Source organism: Rhinoraja longicauda, chromosome 4 (genome assembly GCF_053455715.1).
Source record: "Rhinoraja longicauda isolate Sanriku21f chromosome 4, sRhiLon1.1, whole genome shotgun sequence".
NCBI lineage: Eukaryota > Metazoa > Chordata > Chondrichthyes > Rajiformes > Arhynchobatidae > Rhinoraja > Rhinoraja longicauda.
This window is the reverse complement of record NC_135956.1, coordinates 26,799,661-26,816,411: the sequence shown is the minus strand read 5'-3', so window position 1 is coordinate 26,816,411 and position 16,751 is coordinate 26,799,661. Positions and strand designations below refer to the sequence as shown.

Genomic DNA, 16,751 nt, shown 5'->3' with positions numbered 1-16,751 from the left:
CAGAACTGTCCTTGCAGTTTAGAATTGGGGGAAATTGTGTTATTTTCCATTGTAGCGCAAATACGTACGTCGAGCTTCAGATTCAGAAGATATTTGTCCACAACCTATTTTATACCTTTGGGGAGCTGCTGTGTATCAACAATCTGTTTTAATGGGACTCTATTTATTCAACATTTTATAGTTCTTTACATGTTTGCCTTTGACAGACATGGTTGGGCTGATGTACTGTCAACTATCAAGACACCACATGTGAAATACATTTGTCCACATGCGTAAGTACTTAAATAAAAATGTTTATATGGACCAATTTTTACTTGCTTAAACATTGACAGCAAAGTAGAATAAAACATTTACAATGAACGAATAAATACTTTACTGTCACCCAAGGTATGCAAAAAGTCGCCACATAAGGGTGCCGACAGAGTAACATGTGAGCCAAACATATTTCACCTTGGTTTTCCCAAGGGAAAGTGACTAGGAATGATAACTCCTTTGAAATGCTGGGGAAGGATGACAATTGTGTCTTGTGGTAGTTTGCTTATTGTAAGTGGCACAGCATTTATTGCTGCTGCCTCATAATCCCAGTAATCCAGATTCTATCCTGATCTCAGGTGCTGCCTGTGTCTGTATGGTTACCTTTCAAATGTTCTGGTTTCTTAGCATGTTCAGAAAATTATGCAGGGCAATAAATTTGCTCCTGTAAATAACTCTGTGTATGTGGGTGACAGGAAAATCAGGAGCAGCTGTGAGCATGTGAGGGAGAGTAGGCTACAGGGATATAGATGAGGCAAGAAGATGTGGATGTTCTGAAAAGCCAGCATAGACTCAATAGACCAACCTACAGCCTCCTATGTTTGAAAAAAATATGATAAATAATTTAGCTAGTTCTATAAAAATATCAGTTCAAATCTAAAAAATTGCTTTAATTAAAGCTAAGCTCATTAGTGATGTAATTGCAGGCCATTAAGATATTGTGCTTCTCCAAATGTAATCCTTAAACTAACTTCCTCATCTGCAACATGAAAATCCTGCTGCTTTCTCTTTTATTTTCAGTGTCTGTTTTCTCTAGAATCTCCCATTTCCAAATCTATCAGAGATAGGATTCAAATCAATCAGACCTAGCAGTTCAATACAGGATTAATAATCTGGGTACATGATCTGATTATTGAGGGCCATGGATTCAAATCCCATTAATATGATCAAATAAAATTTGAAATTAAAGGAAATACTTCTAACTATAATGGTGTCCATGAATTTATTCTGCTTCTGTCAAAACCCACTGATTAATTTCAAGGAAAGGAAATGTGTCGTTCTGGCCTTTATGTGACACTGGTCTCATGACAATGTAATTGTTGTCTGCCCTCAATCATCCACAGCCATGCACTGCAGTACTTTGCCATGCCTCCTTTGTTTGTTCTTCCAAAATCATCAGGGTCACAATCAGCAAGCAGGAGATCACTTGCACCTACATTTTCCATTCTTCGATGCTCTCAATTTTAACTTGGAAAACATATCACCCATTGTCCACTTGTCAGAATCCTTCTGTTGTTTTCTTTGATATTGAATTACTTCAACATATTTCAGCAGTGTAAAAAATCGGCGATCGTCATTATTCGCTCAAGCACTTGCTGATATGCAATAAATGCTGAGTTTGCCAGCATAGTCCACATTCTGTAATAGGAAACTACCTAATAAGGTGTTCTCTTCCTTTGATAAAATCTCTGATCATTGTATTCAAATATGATCATATTTCTTATCACTTTTATAACATTTTATACATTCACCGGTACAACTCGTCGATGCCGGCCAAGGTGCCCCATCTATACTACAACCATTTGCCTGCGTTTGGCCCAAACCTTTCCTATCCATGTACCTGTCCTGATGTATTTTAAATGTTGTTATTGTTCCTGCCTCGACCACTTCCTTCAGGTAGTTCTCCATGCCCACCGCCCTCTGTGGAAAAGGTTACCCCTCGGGCTCCTATGAAACCTTTCCCTTTTGCCTTAAACCTATGCTTTCCGTTTCTTGATCCCTTACACTGGGGGAAAAAGGACTATGCCTTCATCGTTTCTATTCCCCTCTTGATGTTATGCACTTCAAGATCACCCCTCTGCATTCTTTCATCTTAATAGCAACTTTCCCGTAACAAGTTGACCAAAATTTAAATTTGTACTCCAAGTGTGGCCTCACCAACGTCTGGCACAATTATAAATTAAAATCCCAACTTTTATAAGCTGCCTTCAGCACCAGCACTATCTGCGATGCCACTTTCAGGAAATGATGTAATTGCACCCCTAGATTCTTCTACTCTCCAGGTGCTAATGTTCCCTGTGAAGATTCTGTCCTGGTTTTACTTCCCAAATTACTTGAATTGAACTATATTAGCTATTCCTCGACCCATTTGCCCAGCTGATCAAAATCCTGTTGTAATTCTTGATAACCATATCACTGTCTACGATACCAACTATTTAGTGTAATCTGTAAATTTACTAGTCATGTCTTGTACATTTTCATCCAAATCGTTGATCCTGATGACAAACAACAATGGACCCAACATCGACCCTTGAGGCACACCACCAGTCACAGGTCTTAAATCAATAAAATAACCCTCTCCAACTACCCTCTGCCTACTACCTTAAAACCAAATCTGTATCTAGTTAGCTCTTCCTGGATCCCATGCAATCTAACCTTGCAGAGTAGCCTATCATGCGTAACCTTGTTAATGACCTTACTACATCATAGACTGCATCTATGGCTCTGCCTCATCAGCCTTCTCGGTAACTTCAAAAAACTCAATTAAATTCATGGGATGTGAATTCCATGAACAAAACCATAAATGACAGCTTCTCTTCTGCTATAAAGCTGGAAGTGATCATTTTGGATTTTTGTCAACAATTGAACGTTGTACTTCACTGAAAAATTTGAACTTTCAATATGTACTATAGCTTGCCTTTGAGTTGTTCCAGGAAAGGTTTTACCATTTTGAATTTATTTTAAGAGAGAATGTTACTGGTCTTTGATAACCTAAGTGACATTTTTGTTGTAGGCCTGCTGCTCCTGTCACAATGAACTTCAATATGACTATGTCATCCTGGTAAGTGATAGTGATTAATATTATTCATAATCAGTATTGTAATACAGAAAATCGGAGGGAGGGGCACCATCTTTTGAGTGCATGAGTAATGTTAATCACAGAAATGTACACAGAAATATGCCATTACAGACCATGGTGTCTTTGCCAGCCATGATGTCAGTTGCTCACATTAGTCCTTTATCCCTGTACTCCTTTCCAATCCAAATGCTTGTTCGAATGTCTTTTAAAAGTAATAATGAATGTTGGGCACCCGAACCATCAGCCTCGGGTGCACCTATGCCCATAGTCACCACCACAGACATCAGGTTGGTTTCCTTGAGAGTGAACAGGCAGAGCGCAACTGGCCCATCCTTATTGACCGTCTCCGGTACGGGGTTGGCGTTGATGGCACTGTCCTGAGCTGGTTCGTTTCATACCTCAAAAATAGGAGTTTCTCCATCAACATAGGCAATTATTCCTCTTCCCCAGCTAGCCTCTCCAGTGGGGTTCCACAAGGCTCCATCCTAGGCCCCAGTCTCTTCTCTCTATACATGCTCCCCCTCGGTCAAATCATTCAAAAGGCACGGCATTTCTTTCCATTGCTATGCGGATGACACACAGCTTTATCTCCCCCTGAAACCCAACAACCGATCAAATTTAATCAGCCTCATGCACTGCCTTGAGGACATACAATGTTGGATGGCACAGAACTTCCTTCAACTAAACGAGAGCAAGTCTGAGGTCATCCTATTCAGCCCCCCCCCCCCCCCCCCCCGACTCCATCAAAACGATAACGGGCAGCCTTGGAAGCCCATCCTCCCTAGTCAAACCGCATGTCAAAAACCTTGGCGTGATATTTGACTCTGCATTAAAGTTTGACAAGCAAGTCAACGCTGTGGTAAAAGCCAGCTTCTTCCAGCTTCGTCCCATAGCTAAAATGAAACAATTCCTCCAATTTGACAACATTGAAAAAATCATTCACGCATTCATTTCCTCCCGCCTAGACTACTGCAACTCCCTATACACTGGGATCGGACAATCACCCCTGTCCCTCCTGCAATTGGTCCAAAACGCCGCAGCGAGACTCCTGACAGGTACCCGTAAAAGGGACTACATCACCCCGATGCTGGCCTCTCTCCACTGGCTCCCAGTACGGTACAGAATCAACTTCAAGCTGCTCCTATTCACATAGAAAGCTAGAAAGCCTTAAACGGGCTTGCCCCCCCCCCTATCAAAAATCTTCTAACCCACCACTCTATCTCCAGGTTCCTCAGGTCGGCCGATTTGGGGCTACTCACTATCCCGCGGTCTAGGCTTAAGCTCAGGGCTGACCGCGCTTTTGCGGTTGCAGCTCCTAGACTGTGGAACAGCATCCCTCTCCCCATCAGAACTGCCCCCTCCATCGACTCCTTTAAGTCCAGGCTCAAAACCTATTTCTACTCCCTAGCGTTTGAGGCCCTCTGAGGGGGCGCTGTGAACTGTTTATGTATGTGCTGTTATATTTGTGTGCCATTGTATGTTCGTTTCTTAGTACCTGAACTGATGTACAGTACTTTGGTCAACACGGGTTCTTTTTAAATGTGCTATACAAATAGAATTGACTTGACTTGGCCCAAATGGAGTCCTCTGCCACGTCCTCAACCTGCACAGACCATTTGACAGAAGTATTCGCAAATATCTATAACCTCTCCCTATTCTATTGTGAGGATCCCACCTGCTTTAAGAAGTCCACAAGTATTCTGTTGCCAAAGGAAAGCAAGGTAGCATGCGTTAATGACTACCCCATGGTGGATCTGCCATCCATAGTCACAAAGTGCTTTGAAAGACTGGTCATGGGATCAATTCCAGCCTTCCATACAACCATCATTCACTGAGATATGCCTCCTGCCACAACAGGTCCAGGGTAGGTGCCGTTTACTTGGACCTTCACTCATCCCTGAAACATCTGGATAACAAGAACACCCATTTCGACGACACCGTAATTCCAATCAGACTCGTCCCCAAATTCCTGGACCTAGATCTCAGCGCCCTCCTCTGCAGCTGATCCTTGACTTCCTGACCCAAAGACTGCAGTGAGTAAGCACAAGCGACAGAACATCATCCATAATAATTCTTAAGACCGCCTTCCCGCAAGGCTAAGTTCTCAAACCTTTACTACACTCGTACATTCATGACTGTGCAGTCAAATTCAGCTCTAACTCCAATTACACATTTGCAGATGACACCACTATAGGAGCCCGGATCTCGGAAAATGACAACGATGGAGTAATGGAAGGAGAAAGAGAGCTTAGTAACATGGTGTCAAGATAACAAACTCTCCCTGAATGTCAGCTAAATAAAGGAGTTAGTGACCGAATTCAGAAAACAGGGTGGAGTACATTCCCCATGCTACATGGATGGTATCGGATTTGAGGTGGCCCCTATTGACTCTATCCACACTTTATGCTGTCTTGGAAAAGCAGCCAACATAATCAAGGACCATTCACACCCTGATCATTTCCCTCCCCTCTCCGGATGGGTAGAATATGCAAAAGCTTGAAAGCACATACAACTAGGTTCAAGAAGACCTTCTCTGCTGTTAATCAGATTCTTGAATGGACCATTCATAGTTAAGGATGTATTCTCAATCTATCTCAATGTTACCGTAACACTTTTTTAAAGTCTGCACATTCTCTACAGCTGTAACACTATTCTAAATTCTGTTTCCTTTCTCCTTTCGCACTGCTTGTTGCGCTCGTGTATGGTTTGATTGTGATCATGTATGGATGATTTAACTTAGCGTGAAAACTACGTTTTTTGCTGTATCTCTATACAAATAACAATAATAGACCAATGCCAATAACTATCTGCCTCCTTTGGCAGCTCGTTCCAAAAATTAATTGCCCTTAGTGTGAAGAACCAACCCTTCAGATATCCTTTACATTTCTCCCCTCTAATTTTGACCTCTAATTTTACATTCCCTACCCTGGGAAAAGGATTTTGACTGTCAATTCTATCTATGACCGTCATAATTTTCTGAACCTTCATAAGGTTAATCCTCGGCCTCCTACGCTGTAGTGAGATTAAACCAAACCTATCCATTCTTTATAATTACAACCCTCCATTCCAGGCAAGGTTCAAGTGGATTTCTTCTGCACCCTCTCTTTATTGCTGTCATACTTCCCTTTAATGTGACAATCAGAACTGTACACAAAACTCTGTGTACTCGAACCAATGCTTTATACATGATGTCCCAGCTCTCATACTCAATGTTTTCTTGTGAACATTCTTTACATTCTGAGCAGCATTCTAAAACTGAAACCTTGAGCAAAATCCAGTTTTTCATCTATTAAATGTTTTCTTCCCATAGGTTTGATATCTTTGGACTAACTGTGGATTCTCGTGAAGATGAGGGAGGCATCAAGAAGGCAGCTGACAGTGGTGAGAGATGAATGCCTAATTAACATTGCCTAATTAATACAATAATTTACTTTGTTGTTGATAGACATGTGGACCCATGTGGAGTTTTATAGCCATGTGGAGTTTTTTTAAAACTAGGTTGCTTTCAAAATGCTGCCTCCTCTGCCTTTATATCCTCCCTCTGCTATCTAATAACCAAAATTTTGTTGTCACTTAACATATATTTTGTCTTAAGCCCACAAAATCAGCTTCTCTTGTTCTACTGCCCTACCTCTCATGTTTTCTTCTATATATATGGAAAAATAATTGATTTTCACAAGGACCATTTATGTTTGTGTAAAGTATTTGTTCCATTTTCAGGACTATTTGTGCACGCGAATAGGATTTACTTTCTGAAATTAACAAATATGCTAAAAGAGATTTCTTGAACTATTTGGTTCCAACATTCCCCATAGCTGCCCTGGATGAAAGCATTAATAACAGCATTTGTCTTGGAGCCTTGAATTTAAATATCTGCCTTGAATGTTTTTTCTTGACACTATTTATAACCTTGGGGTTAGTTATGCACACTATGCACACTAATAGGTGTAAACCTCACCAATAATATAAATTCCAGGAGAATCTATGAATAGTTATTATTGATAAACCTAAAATCCAATACGACGAACTGTAATTCATGTTTTCTGCCTCATTTTGATGCTAAATTCATCAGTCTGCTTGGCTTAATGCTTGGGTATATTTAACATGCAACTTTTAGCGTTTAATGTGACGATGAAATTTATGAACCTGCCATTTCCTTGGCCTTTTGGCTTAAACTAATCCAGACTCTTGACCAAGACTAGCCACATCCACTTTTGTTCTCATCTAACTGTTAATTCTTTGCACCCCAAGGAATGAAGTTCAAATCTCATTACGTAGTTATTTCAATAATAGCTGTAGGTTACTTATGCTCACTGCATTCTTTTGTACATCTTCGCTATTTGAGTCTTGTATTTTTGGTGCAGCCGCTTTACTTTGTGTACAGTTTCAAAAGTCAAAAGATTTGTCTTTGATTTCTTCTGCCTGAATGGATGCCACTTGATCTGATGAGGCAGTGGAGGAATTCAGTCTTGGCTATCATCAGAGTATATCTGGTCTGCTGAGGGCATCTCAAGGAAGAATGAAGGGACAGTGTCCATGACTGAATACTTGGTACACTTAAAAGTAATTGCAGTATAGTAGGGAAAACATGCATTGGTGGAGGTAACTGTAGCTAGGATCAGAGAGCATAAGAAAGAAGTTAAAATGTAATGTTGGAGGTACTAAGCAAGTTAGGCAGCATCTGTAGATGGAAAACAGTCAAGACATCAGCTTGGTATTATTTCAGATTTCCAGCATGTAAATTTTTCTGTTTGCTTTTCAGTTTCAAGGAATTAAATCATGCAAGAGAAGTAACAGACAGTTGGGAGGAAGCATTGGCCGAGGAGTAGTGTGATATCGATGAACAAAGGGAGGCTAAGAGGAAGTAAAGCCGCCTGGTCGGAGTAATGGAAATCCATCTGTGATTTTGGATAACTGAAATTTTAGTGCCCGGGCAGAAAAAGTTGGAAAGATAACCATGTATTTTAGTGGTAGACCCAAAATGCTGGAGTAACTCAGCGGTCAGTACAGGCAGCATCTCTGGAGAGAAGGAATGGGTGACATTTCGGGTCGAGACCTATCTTCAGCCTGTATTAGTGGTGTGAGATTTTGGAATGTATTGGAGAAAGGAAAGTTTTACATGGTTTGCATATTTTACAAAGTTATCACAATCAATGGCATTATTTATGTAGGGTGTTGGCAGGGAAAGTTGATACAATTTTGTAAGTTCACACTTTAAGATTCTAATTTAAATTTAACAGGTGCAACAAAGCAGATTTGTTCATATTTTTGATACATTGAATGAAATAATGAAACGTGTATATTCTGTTTTTGTTTTGCAGTTGAAGCAATGATAGATATGGAAGTTAAAAATGGGATACCATCTAATCGAATTGTTTTGGGAGGTTTTTCTCAGGTAAGATATGTTCACAAAACGTTAGGTCAGTTTTTGTTTTGTTTCTTTTAAGATAGAGATTGGATGTCACTAAATATAAAACGATCTATTGGCTCTTAGAAAGCAATGTAGAAAACAACCACCAAAATGTATAGCTAGCCTTCATTTTTGTAAACCGAACTGGAATAGAATTGTTCCATAACTTTAAATGCAGTAATTGCAATTATTTTGCAATCATTGACCCCCTGCAGTCATTTTCAAGTTTGGCTTTGTTGCAGATGTACCAGCTAAGGCATTTTTTTTCCAGAACTTGCTCTTGTGACCCAATGGTTTGTCTTAAGTGTTTGAATTTTTCTGACATATTTATTTAGTCCATTATTTTTGCAGTTTTTCAATTTTTCTGAATTATATTCATTATGATCAGCATATTAAATATATTGTTAGACAACAACGTAAAATTAGGAAACACATACAGCGATTGGTTCTTGTATTTATTCTGAGAAGTATTGTTACATTAATTTTATTATATTGTTTATTCTAACATAATGCATGGGGTTTGGTTGAATCATAGACTATGCTATCGAATTCCTAATTAAAGTTAGAAATATTTTGTATTTCACCGTAAATGAATGTATAAAACAAAAACGGCTGATGCTGAAAAACTAAAGTTAAAACAACAAATGCTGGAAACACTCAACAAGTCAGGCAGCATCTGTGGAAAGAAAACAAAAACAGTTAACATTTCGCATCCAAGATCTTGTGTTAGAACAAAGAGTTAACTTGTGGGAGGGGGGGGGAGGGAGGAAGGAGGGGTGATGGGTAGAACCATCTCTGATAGGATGAGATTAAATGGGTTCATTGACAGTTAAAAGCACATTTTGTTTCGTTATAAGATGATAATAGCAGTGCTGTAGAACAAGCCCAGCAGGCCAGACACTAATGAGGAAGGGGCAATAGCCATTATCATAGATCAATGGCCAGCTCTGATACAGGTTGGAAAAACAATAAAACTGTCTATGACCTCTTGTGGTATTATGAGGCCCAAGGCAAGCTTGAGGAACAATGCCACAGGGGCTCATTGTCACCTTCTGGACTCGATCTTGCATTCTTCAACCTTAGACAAGTTGCCCATTCTTTGCTGAATGCTTCCAGCATTTTCTATTTTTATTCTTTACAACCATTAATCGTTTGTAGCCGTTGGATCAACAAATTATACACAGAGCTTTTTAATGAAAATTGAAGCTTCAGCTAGAAAATGTCAGAATGAGTAGTTTGTTATAATGTTTAACAATGGGTAAATTGTTGATTTGATTTTTTCTATAGGGAGGTGCTCTGTCATTGTACACAGCACTGACAACACGTCAGAAGCTTGGAGGTGTGATTGGCCTTAGCTGTTGGCTTCCACTTCGGAAGGCTTTTCCACTGGTACTAGCCATTATTCTCCTTTGGATCATTATGAAATGAGTGACAAAGATCTTTGGCACTCTATACCAAAGATATTAGAGGAACAAAATGGGCCACTCCATTGAAATCGCCTATACTGAAGTGTAGTACGCAAAGGAGCGTAACGTCTGCCATTTTAGTAGGCAAAACCCACCGTTCGCTATGCCTCTCGTCGTGTAATCAGTGTTTTGGGGAAAAGTATGTGTGATGATACCATAAAAATGCAGAATATATCTCATCTATCAATTCACAGATTTTTGTTCTTTTTCTTTTTAAATGTTTCTGCCTACTGAAATGGCGCCATGACATACTATGGTTTTTAGGGTCAAGTGGTCTATCTTGTTCCTCTAGTATCTTTGTTCTATACTATATAAGAAGGAGAAATTGGAAAGCTTAAACATGGTGTAATAGTGGATATTTTATTTTAAGAAAAAGCAATTCCACTGAAAACCACAAAGACCAGATTTTGAAGAGGTAACACCATATGTACAATGCGTTGGTTTGGTTTGGCAACTGTTATATTCATGTCTGCCCTTTTTTGGTGATACGTAATGTGGATAATTCATGTGGCATCGCAAGTGTGGTCACTGGTCCATTATTGAAGACAATCATAGAATAAGTACAAATCATAGTATTCGTTAAACAAAAAGGTGCCATCTTAAAACCAAGATGGTAAACATACAGACTTAGTATTTTAACCAAATTCACGATGAAAATCAGGAAGTTAGAAAAGGGACATGGGAAAGTTTTGGCATACAAGGTAAAGGAGAATTCAAAGATATTCCACGGATATTAAGGGCAAATGAGTAACTATGGCAGAATAGAGCTTCTTCAAGATCAACAAGGTTGTGTGGAGCTACATGAGATGTGTGGTGTGAAGAGGAGGTGTTGGAGTTCTGAAAATGCATAGAGGTACATAAATCCCCAGGACTGTTCAAATGTATCTTGGGGCATTGCATGAAGCTAGCGAAAAAATTGCAGGTTCCTTGGCAGAGATATTTGTATTATCAATGGTCTTGGATGAGGTGCAAGAAGACTGGAGGGTGGGTAACATTGTGCTTCGATTAACGAAAGATGACAAGGAAAAGCCAGGACACTACAGTCCACGAATCTCACAAGAGTGGGTAAGTCATTGGAGGAGATTCTAAGAGACAGGATCATCATTTGGAAAACCAAAGACTGATATGGGAAGTTCAGCATGGCTTTGTGCTTGGAAAATTGTCTCACAAATTTGATTTGAGTTTTTTGAACATATGACCAAGATTATTGATGATCGTAGGGCAGTTGACATTGTGTAATGGACTTTAGCAAGGCCTTAGACAAGATACGAGGGTCTGGAAGGTTAGATCACTTGGGATCCAGATCGAAGTGGCCATTTGGATACAAAGTTGGCTTGAAGGTGGAAAACAGGGTGGTTTCCTGGACTGGCTGTCTGACAAATGGCATGCCATAGTGATCGGTTTTAGGCCGCTGTTTTATACATATACATATATATACCCACCGTATGCAAAGAATCGTCGTATAAATGGCGCCGACAAAGTTACTATCCCACGCCAGGTCCCCCCTTATTCTGCCCCCTCCCCATCCCCCACACTGGGTCCTCCTTTGTTCTCCCCCCCATCACCGACTCGCTTCTCTGCGGCCTCATGGGAGGCCTCTGCCGCCACAGCCTGTAAAATTGGTCATGCAGATAATCTAATAATACGACAGGATCTTGATCAACTGGGCCAATGGTTTATGAGGATGTTACCAGGACTAGACCGTTTGAGTTACAAGGAAAGGATGGATGACTTTTTTTTTCCACCTGGAGTGCAGGCTTAAGGAATCACGTTTATAGGGGTTTGTAAGATCACGAGGAGCATAGATACAATGAATAGCACCAATTTTAATTTCTACAAAAATTGCATAATTTCATAACTTTTATCACATTTTTTTATTGAACAGTTTATTGTCTTTGTTCCCAAGGCAGCTGCTAATAGTCCAAACAAGGATATTCATGTTCTTCAATGTCATGGAGTGATGGACCCCCTAGTGCCTCTATCATTTGGAGAACTTACTGCAGAAAAATTAAAAACTCTCATCAATCCAGAAAATGTTATTTTCAAGTCCTACCCAGACATGCAGCATAGTTCTTGTTCCAAGGTTAGTAATTGAAAATCTTAATGTTGGTTGAATATATTCCAAAAAGATTTTGAAAAATTTAGGTTGTGTTGGATGAGTAAAAGGATTGTCTCAGCATTTTAATATGTCTAAAAATTACAGATCTGATAATCTATTAAGGCAAGATTGATCTTTAAAATGCATTATTACAGGTAGAAATTAAATAATTATTTTTGAATTCTGCGATATTCATGATTTTTATGCACTCCCCATTTGACCTTAATTTCACCTGAAGAAGTCCTGTGTGTTTCACATTGGCTCGTATTAAATATTCATCCTCTATGGTACAGATTTATAGACCAGAAAGATCTACTGGGTGATACATCAATACCAAGACTGGTACTGGCGAGACTGATGAATGAAGTATCAGATATTCCTTCATGTCTGAATGTGATGAGCAAAATCCCACCTTGGTTTGTGCTACTGAAAGTTATTTCATATCATCATATTGTGGCGGCTCCCGAGGGTCGGGCCATACCACTCACGACCCCTCGGCACGGGAATGGGTCGATCCAAGGAGGCGGACAACTTTTGTGTTGGACATGGGGGGCCGACCGGAGGCCGTGTCAATTAATCGCCTTAAGCCAGCGCACTTGGACATTGACCAGCCGGTGCAGGTCGCACAGCCTCGGCCGCACGGGCGCCCCCCTTTGCAAGTGCCTCCAACACCGCACCCGCCGATCCCCTCATCTCGACCGGTATTTGTACCCCCTTCTCCGCCCCCGTTTATCCCTCCAGCTGTGCCCCCGCCAGCCCCCCCGGTTGTCCCTCCAGCTGTGCCCCCGCCAGACCCCCCGTCGGACGGGTACCGTACACGGTTCGGTCGACTAGTGCGACCACCGGTGCGTTTCGTGCCTCTGGTTCTGGGGGGGGGGGTCCTGTGGCGGCTCCCGAGGGTCGGGCCATACCACTCACGACCCCTCGGCACGGGAATGGGTCGATCCAAGGAGGCGGACTTCGGCCGGGAGTATAAAGGTCAAGGATCGCATGACTCTCATCCCCCTTGGAGTTCCAGCTAGATACAGTAAACACACTTTCGTTAACCCTGACTACTTGTCGTTATTTCGGCCTACTTGGCACACTACAATATCATATATATACAGCCGGAAACAGGCCTTTTCGGCCCACCAAGTCCGTGCCGCCCAGTGATCCCTGCACATTAACACTATCCTACAGCCACTAGGGACAATTTTTACATTTACCCAGCCAATTAACCTACATACCTGTACGTCTTTGGAGTGTGGGAGGAAACCGAAGATCTCGGAGAAAACCCACGCAGGTCACGGGGAGAAAGTACAAACTCCTTACAGTGCAGCACCCGTAGTCAGGATCGAACCTGAGTCGACGGCGCTGCATTCGCTGTAAAGCAGCAACTCTACCGCTGCGCTACCGTGGATAGCATTAGTTCTTTGTTTTTATCATACCAGTACATCCCAGCAAAGCTACAGTATTCTTCACATAAGCACTGGGTTGTGTGAAGAATAATCATTTTGGTGAGATGCCCAAGGGCTGCTGGTGCTAGTCGAATGATATTCCTAAATGGATACAGGTGCTCCTCAACTTACGATGGGGTTACGTTCCGAGAAACCCACCGTACACCGAAAATATCGTAAGTCGAATGCATTTCATACAGCCGATCATGTGGCCAGAAGCGAGCTGCGGCTCTGCCGTTGCCCAGCGTTTGCACCATCGCAAAGTTGAAATATCGTAAGTCGAAGCATTGTAAGTCGGGGAGCATCTGTATATGTAAACTGAAATAAAAATGCACCAGCTGAATGCCATTTTTATTTTTAAAAGAAAATTGTAGTGCATTCAATACTACTTCATATTCCTCAATAAGTTTATTTCTCTGATACTATATCGCTGGGAAATTAGCAATCAAAAAGTTAGTTAACTCAAGCATCATGGGGAAGAAAACTTTACCAAAATGATTGCATTTACTGGTATATGATTTGAAATGATAATGTAGTTTAGAGGTGCCATATATTATGCCCACATTCAAATGCAATGATGAGTAGCTGGAAAGATTCATGATCAGCACTCGCCATTTTCAAGAAAAAAACCCATAAGTAGACTGTTAAATAAGCCTTGGGGATTAAGGATACATGCATTTTGTTATTTACTTAATATCACATCTATTATTTGGTCATGAAGCTTTCTGTAAAAACATTACGCCTTTTACCTAAGATTTGAATTAGAAGTCAGTAAGCCAAGACAGTCAGAAGGGTTCTGACCCACAACATAATTTTGTCAATTCCTTCCACAGATGTTGCCTCCTCCAGCACTATTTTTGCTCACGATTCCAGCATCTGCAATTTCTTGTGTCTCCATGGGGACATTTTGGTTTCATTGGTGCGGTGGAGCACAGTACTTTGATAATCATGTTTGGAGTCGAGGTCCTTGTGGTTAATAAGTAGCCTGCTGTACTAAGGGACTATAATATGTTAGTTTAATTCCTTGAAATGTATTCTGTTTGATGTTTGCCTTGCTTCAGTGGGGAACATGTCAATATTCTGATTGTTTGATATGTTAAAGCCAATTTTTGATTACATTAAAATAATTTTGTCTTTTGTTTTAAAATCAGGAAATGTCTGATGTCCAAGAGTTCATTGAAAAGCTGCTACCTCCAATCAACTAATGAAAAGCCAGAAACATTTTTCTAAGAAGCTACACCAGCATCTGATCATGATAGACCCTATTCTTCCTTTCACTTTCCTACATAAGATGCAAGTCATCCATCATTTTAACATTTGCACTTTTTTTTCCTCAATTTCTATTCTGTAATTGTCACAGTAACTTTATGTTACATTGAGGTTGGGCTGCCTGCTGGTTTATACTAAGCAATGCAGTAATTGCAAGCAGCATTTAAAAAGCTTATCTACAATGTAACCATTCCAGCTTTTACTTTGTACAGGTACTATTTGTTTTGTTCAGCCTGAGATTCATTCTACGTTGACTAAGTGTGGTATTGGTGAGTGTATGAACATTTAGAAGAAAAAAGTTACAACATGCAAGTGTCTATAATCTCCCAAAAAGTCACTTGCTGTTTGTGTTTTACTGCAGCAAATATTGTCATAGAAATCAAATAAAGGTCATATTTGATAACCAATGGTTTGTTTCGTATAAGTGTGACGTTCTGATTAGTTTTAAAGTATATTTTTCTCTAAAAAGCATTTGACATATAGCACAGTATAAAAAATAGTAGGAATAAGTGTTCTAATGGAACTACTGTTTCCAAGTTAAGGCGTAGTCAAAACTGCATGAAGCCAGGAGCACCATAACAATTGATACTTGCACACTTGAATAAATGCATCTTTTAGGCATTATTAATTATGTAATCCAATATACCAGTCAAAGAAACAATTCTAAATTGGATAATTATTGGTTTTATTTGATTATATTAATTTCCAAGTTTTAAACTGCGCAGGGATATCTATATGATTTATTACTATTTAGATTTGTGCAAAGTTGTAATGATGGATGAGCCTTGTGTATTCTTATTTCCTTTTTGTATAATGTGGAATTTACCTACATTTTAAAAAATAAGAAAATGGATTCATCTCGGTCAAATACGTGGCTTGTGTAACACAGATAATTCTAGAATGCAAATAGGTTTCAATGGCAAGCATGCTTCATAGTTTTCAAAGTAGCATGATGAGATTCAATAGAACCATCCAACTGTCACAATTGGTACAATGCTTCATTTATTTCTGAAAAATATGGCTTTTGTACAGAATTGCATTTTAAAAAAAAGTCGATTTCCATGGAACAAGGTGAAGTTCCTCTTCTAACAGATGCAATTTACCATCAAGTTCGAAATATTTTCAAAAATAAATTATGTTTCAATTGAACGAATATGAAAATGTAAAGGAATGTTAGACTGGATTTGGAAGCAAATAAATTTTGTGTGGCAGATAAAAACATGTTTAGACTATTGTCACAAGAAAGGAACCTGACTTCCTAAGTTAAAACTAAGGTGTGTAATGATTTTTGTTACTTAAAATCATTACTGTGAAAAAGTCCTGCAGTTTCTGTACAGCATGTAATTGTGGAGATGTGCTATTAACAGCTAATTCACAAATATTTGCCACGGTTAAGGTAGATCTGTCCTGCTTTAGTGCAGATATTAATTTCAAAGAATAGGCTAAAAACTACTTCAAAATAAACCACAATTGATACTGAACCGTTATGAGCTCACATGGACGATGTGTTTTGGTTATTTACTTCTGGGTTATTTGTTTTTTCATGGACTGAAACTGTTTAAAAATATTTTCAAACCAAAATCCAGTGTGGATCAGATGGATAGGGGCTTTGTCTAAAATGTCTGGGCTGTGACACCAATGGACTTCTAACTGTTCTACTTGTACTTATTTGCTGGTATGTCCTGTTGGAATTTTGTGGGCTGGGAACTTTACATAAGATTGTCCTTAATTGCCATTGTCTGAATTGGTGAATAAATCCAAAATTAAAAAAGAAAGATTTGTTTGTATCAATAATTTTGAACTTTGTGTAGACTGTGAGACTTTGCAAACTTGTGAAGGAACACACCAAATGAACAAATTGAAAGAAGCATTGGAGGTCTGGAAAATAATTAATGGTAAAGCACAGGAATTCATCTTAAGTTTTATGGTGGTGGTACTGTGGTTAAAATGAAACCGAGAA

General features: G+C 39.7%; 1 protein-coding gene across 2 annotated transcripts in view; it reads left to right on the top strand.

Moving 5' to 3' along the window:
• tcea1 (transcription elongation factor A (SII), 1) overlaps positions 1-16,751 on the top strand; it is a 90,636-nt gene that overhangs the window by 11,048 nt on the left and 62,837 nt on the right. The window contains exons 3-9 of one of the 2 annotated variants that reach the window (XM_078397393.1): positions 207-272; positions 3,047-3,094; positions 6,423-6,493; positions 8,434-8,507; positions 9,810-9,911; positions 11,895-12,071; positions 14,674-16,543. In XM_078397393.1, coding sequence (XP_078253519.1) covers positions 207-272; positions 3,047-3,094; positions 6,423-6,493; positions 8,434-8,507; positions 9,810-9,911; positions 11,895-12,071; positions 14,674-14,727 — 592 coding nt within the window. In that variant the 3' untranslated portion in view covers positions 14,728-16,543. Of the gene's footprint in view, positions 1-206; positions 273-3,046; positions 3,095-6,422; positions 6,494-8,433; positions 8,508-9,809; positions 9,912-11,894; positions 12,072-14,673; positions 16,544-16,751 lie in introns of those variants that run through there. The other variant, XM_078397395.1, reaches the window with a different exon arrangement.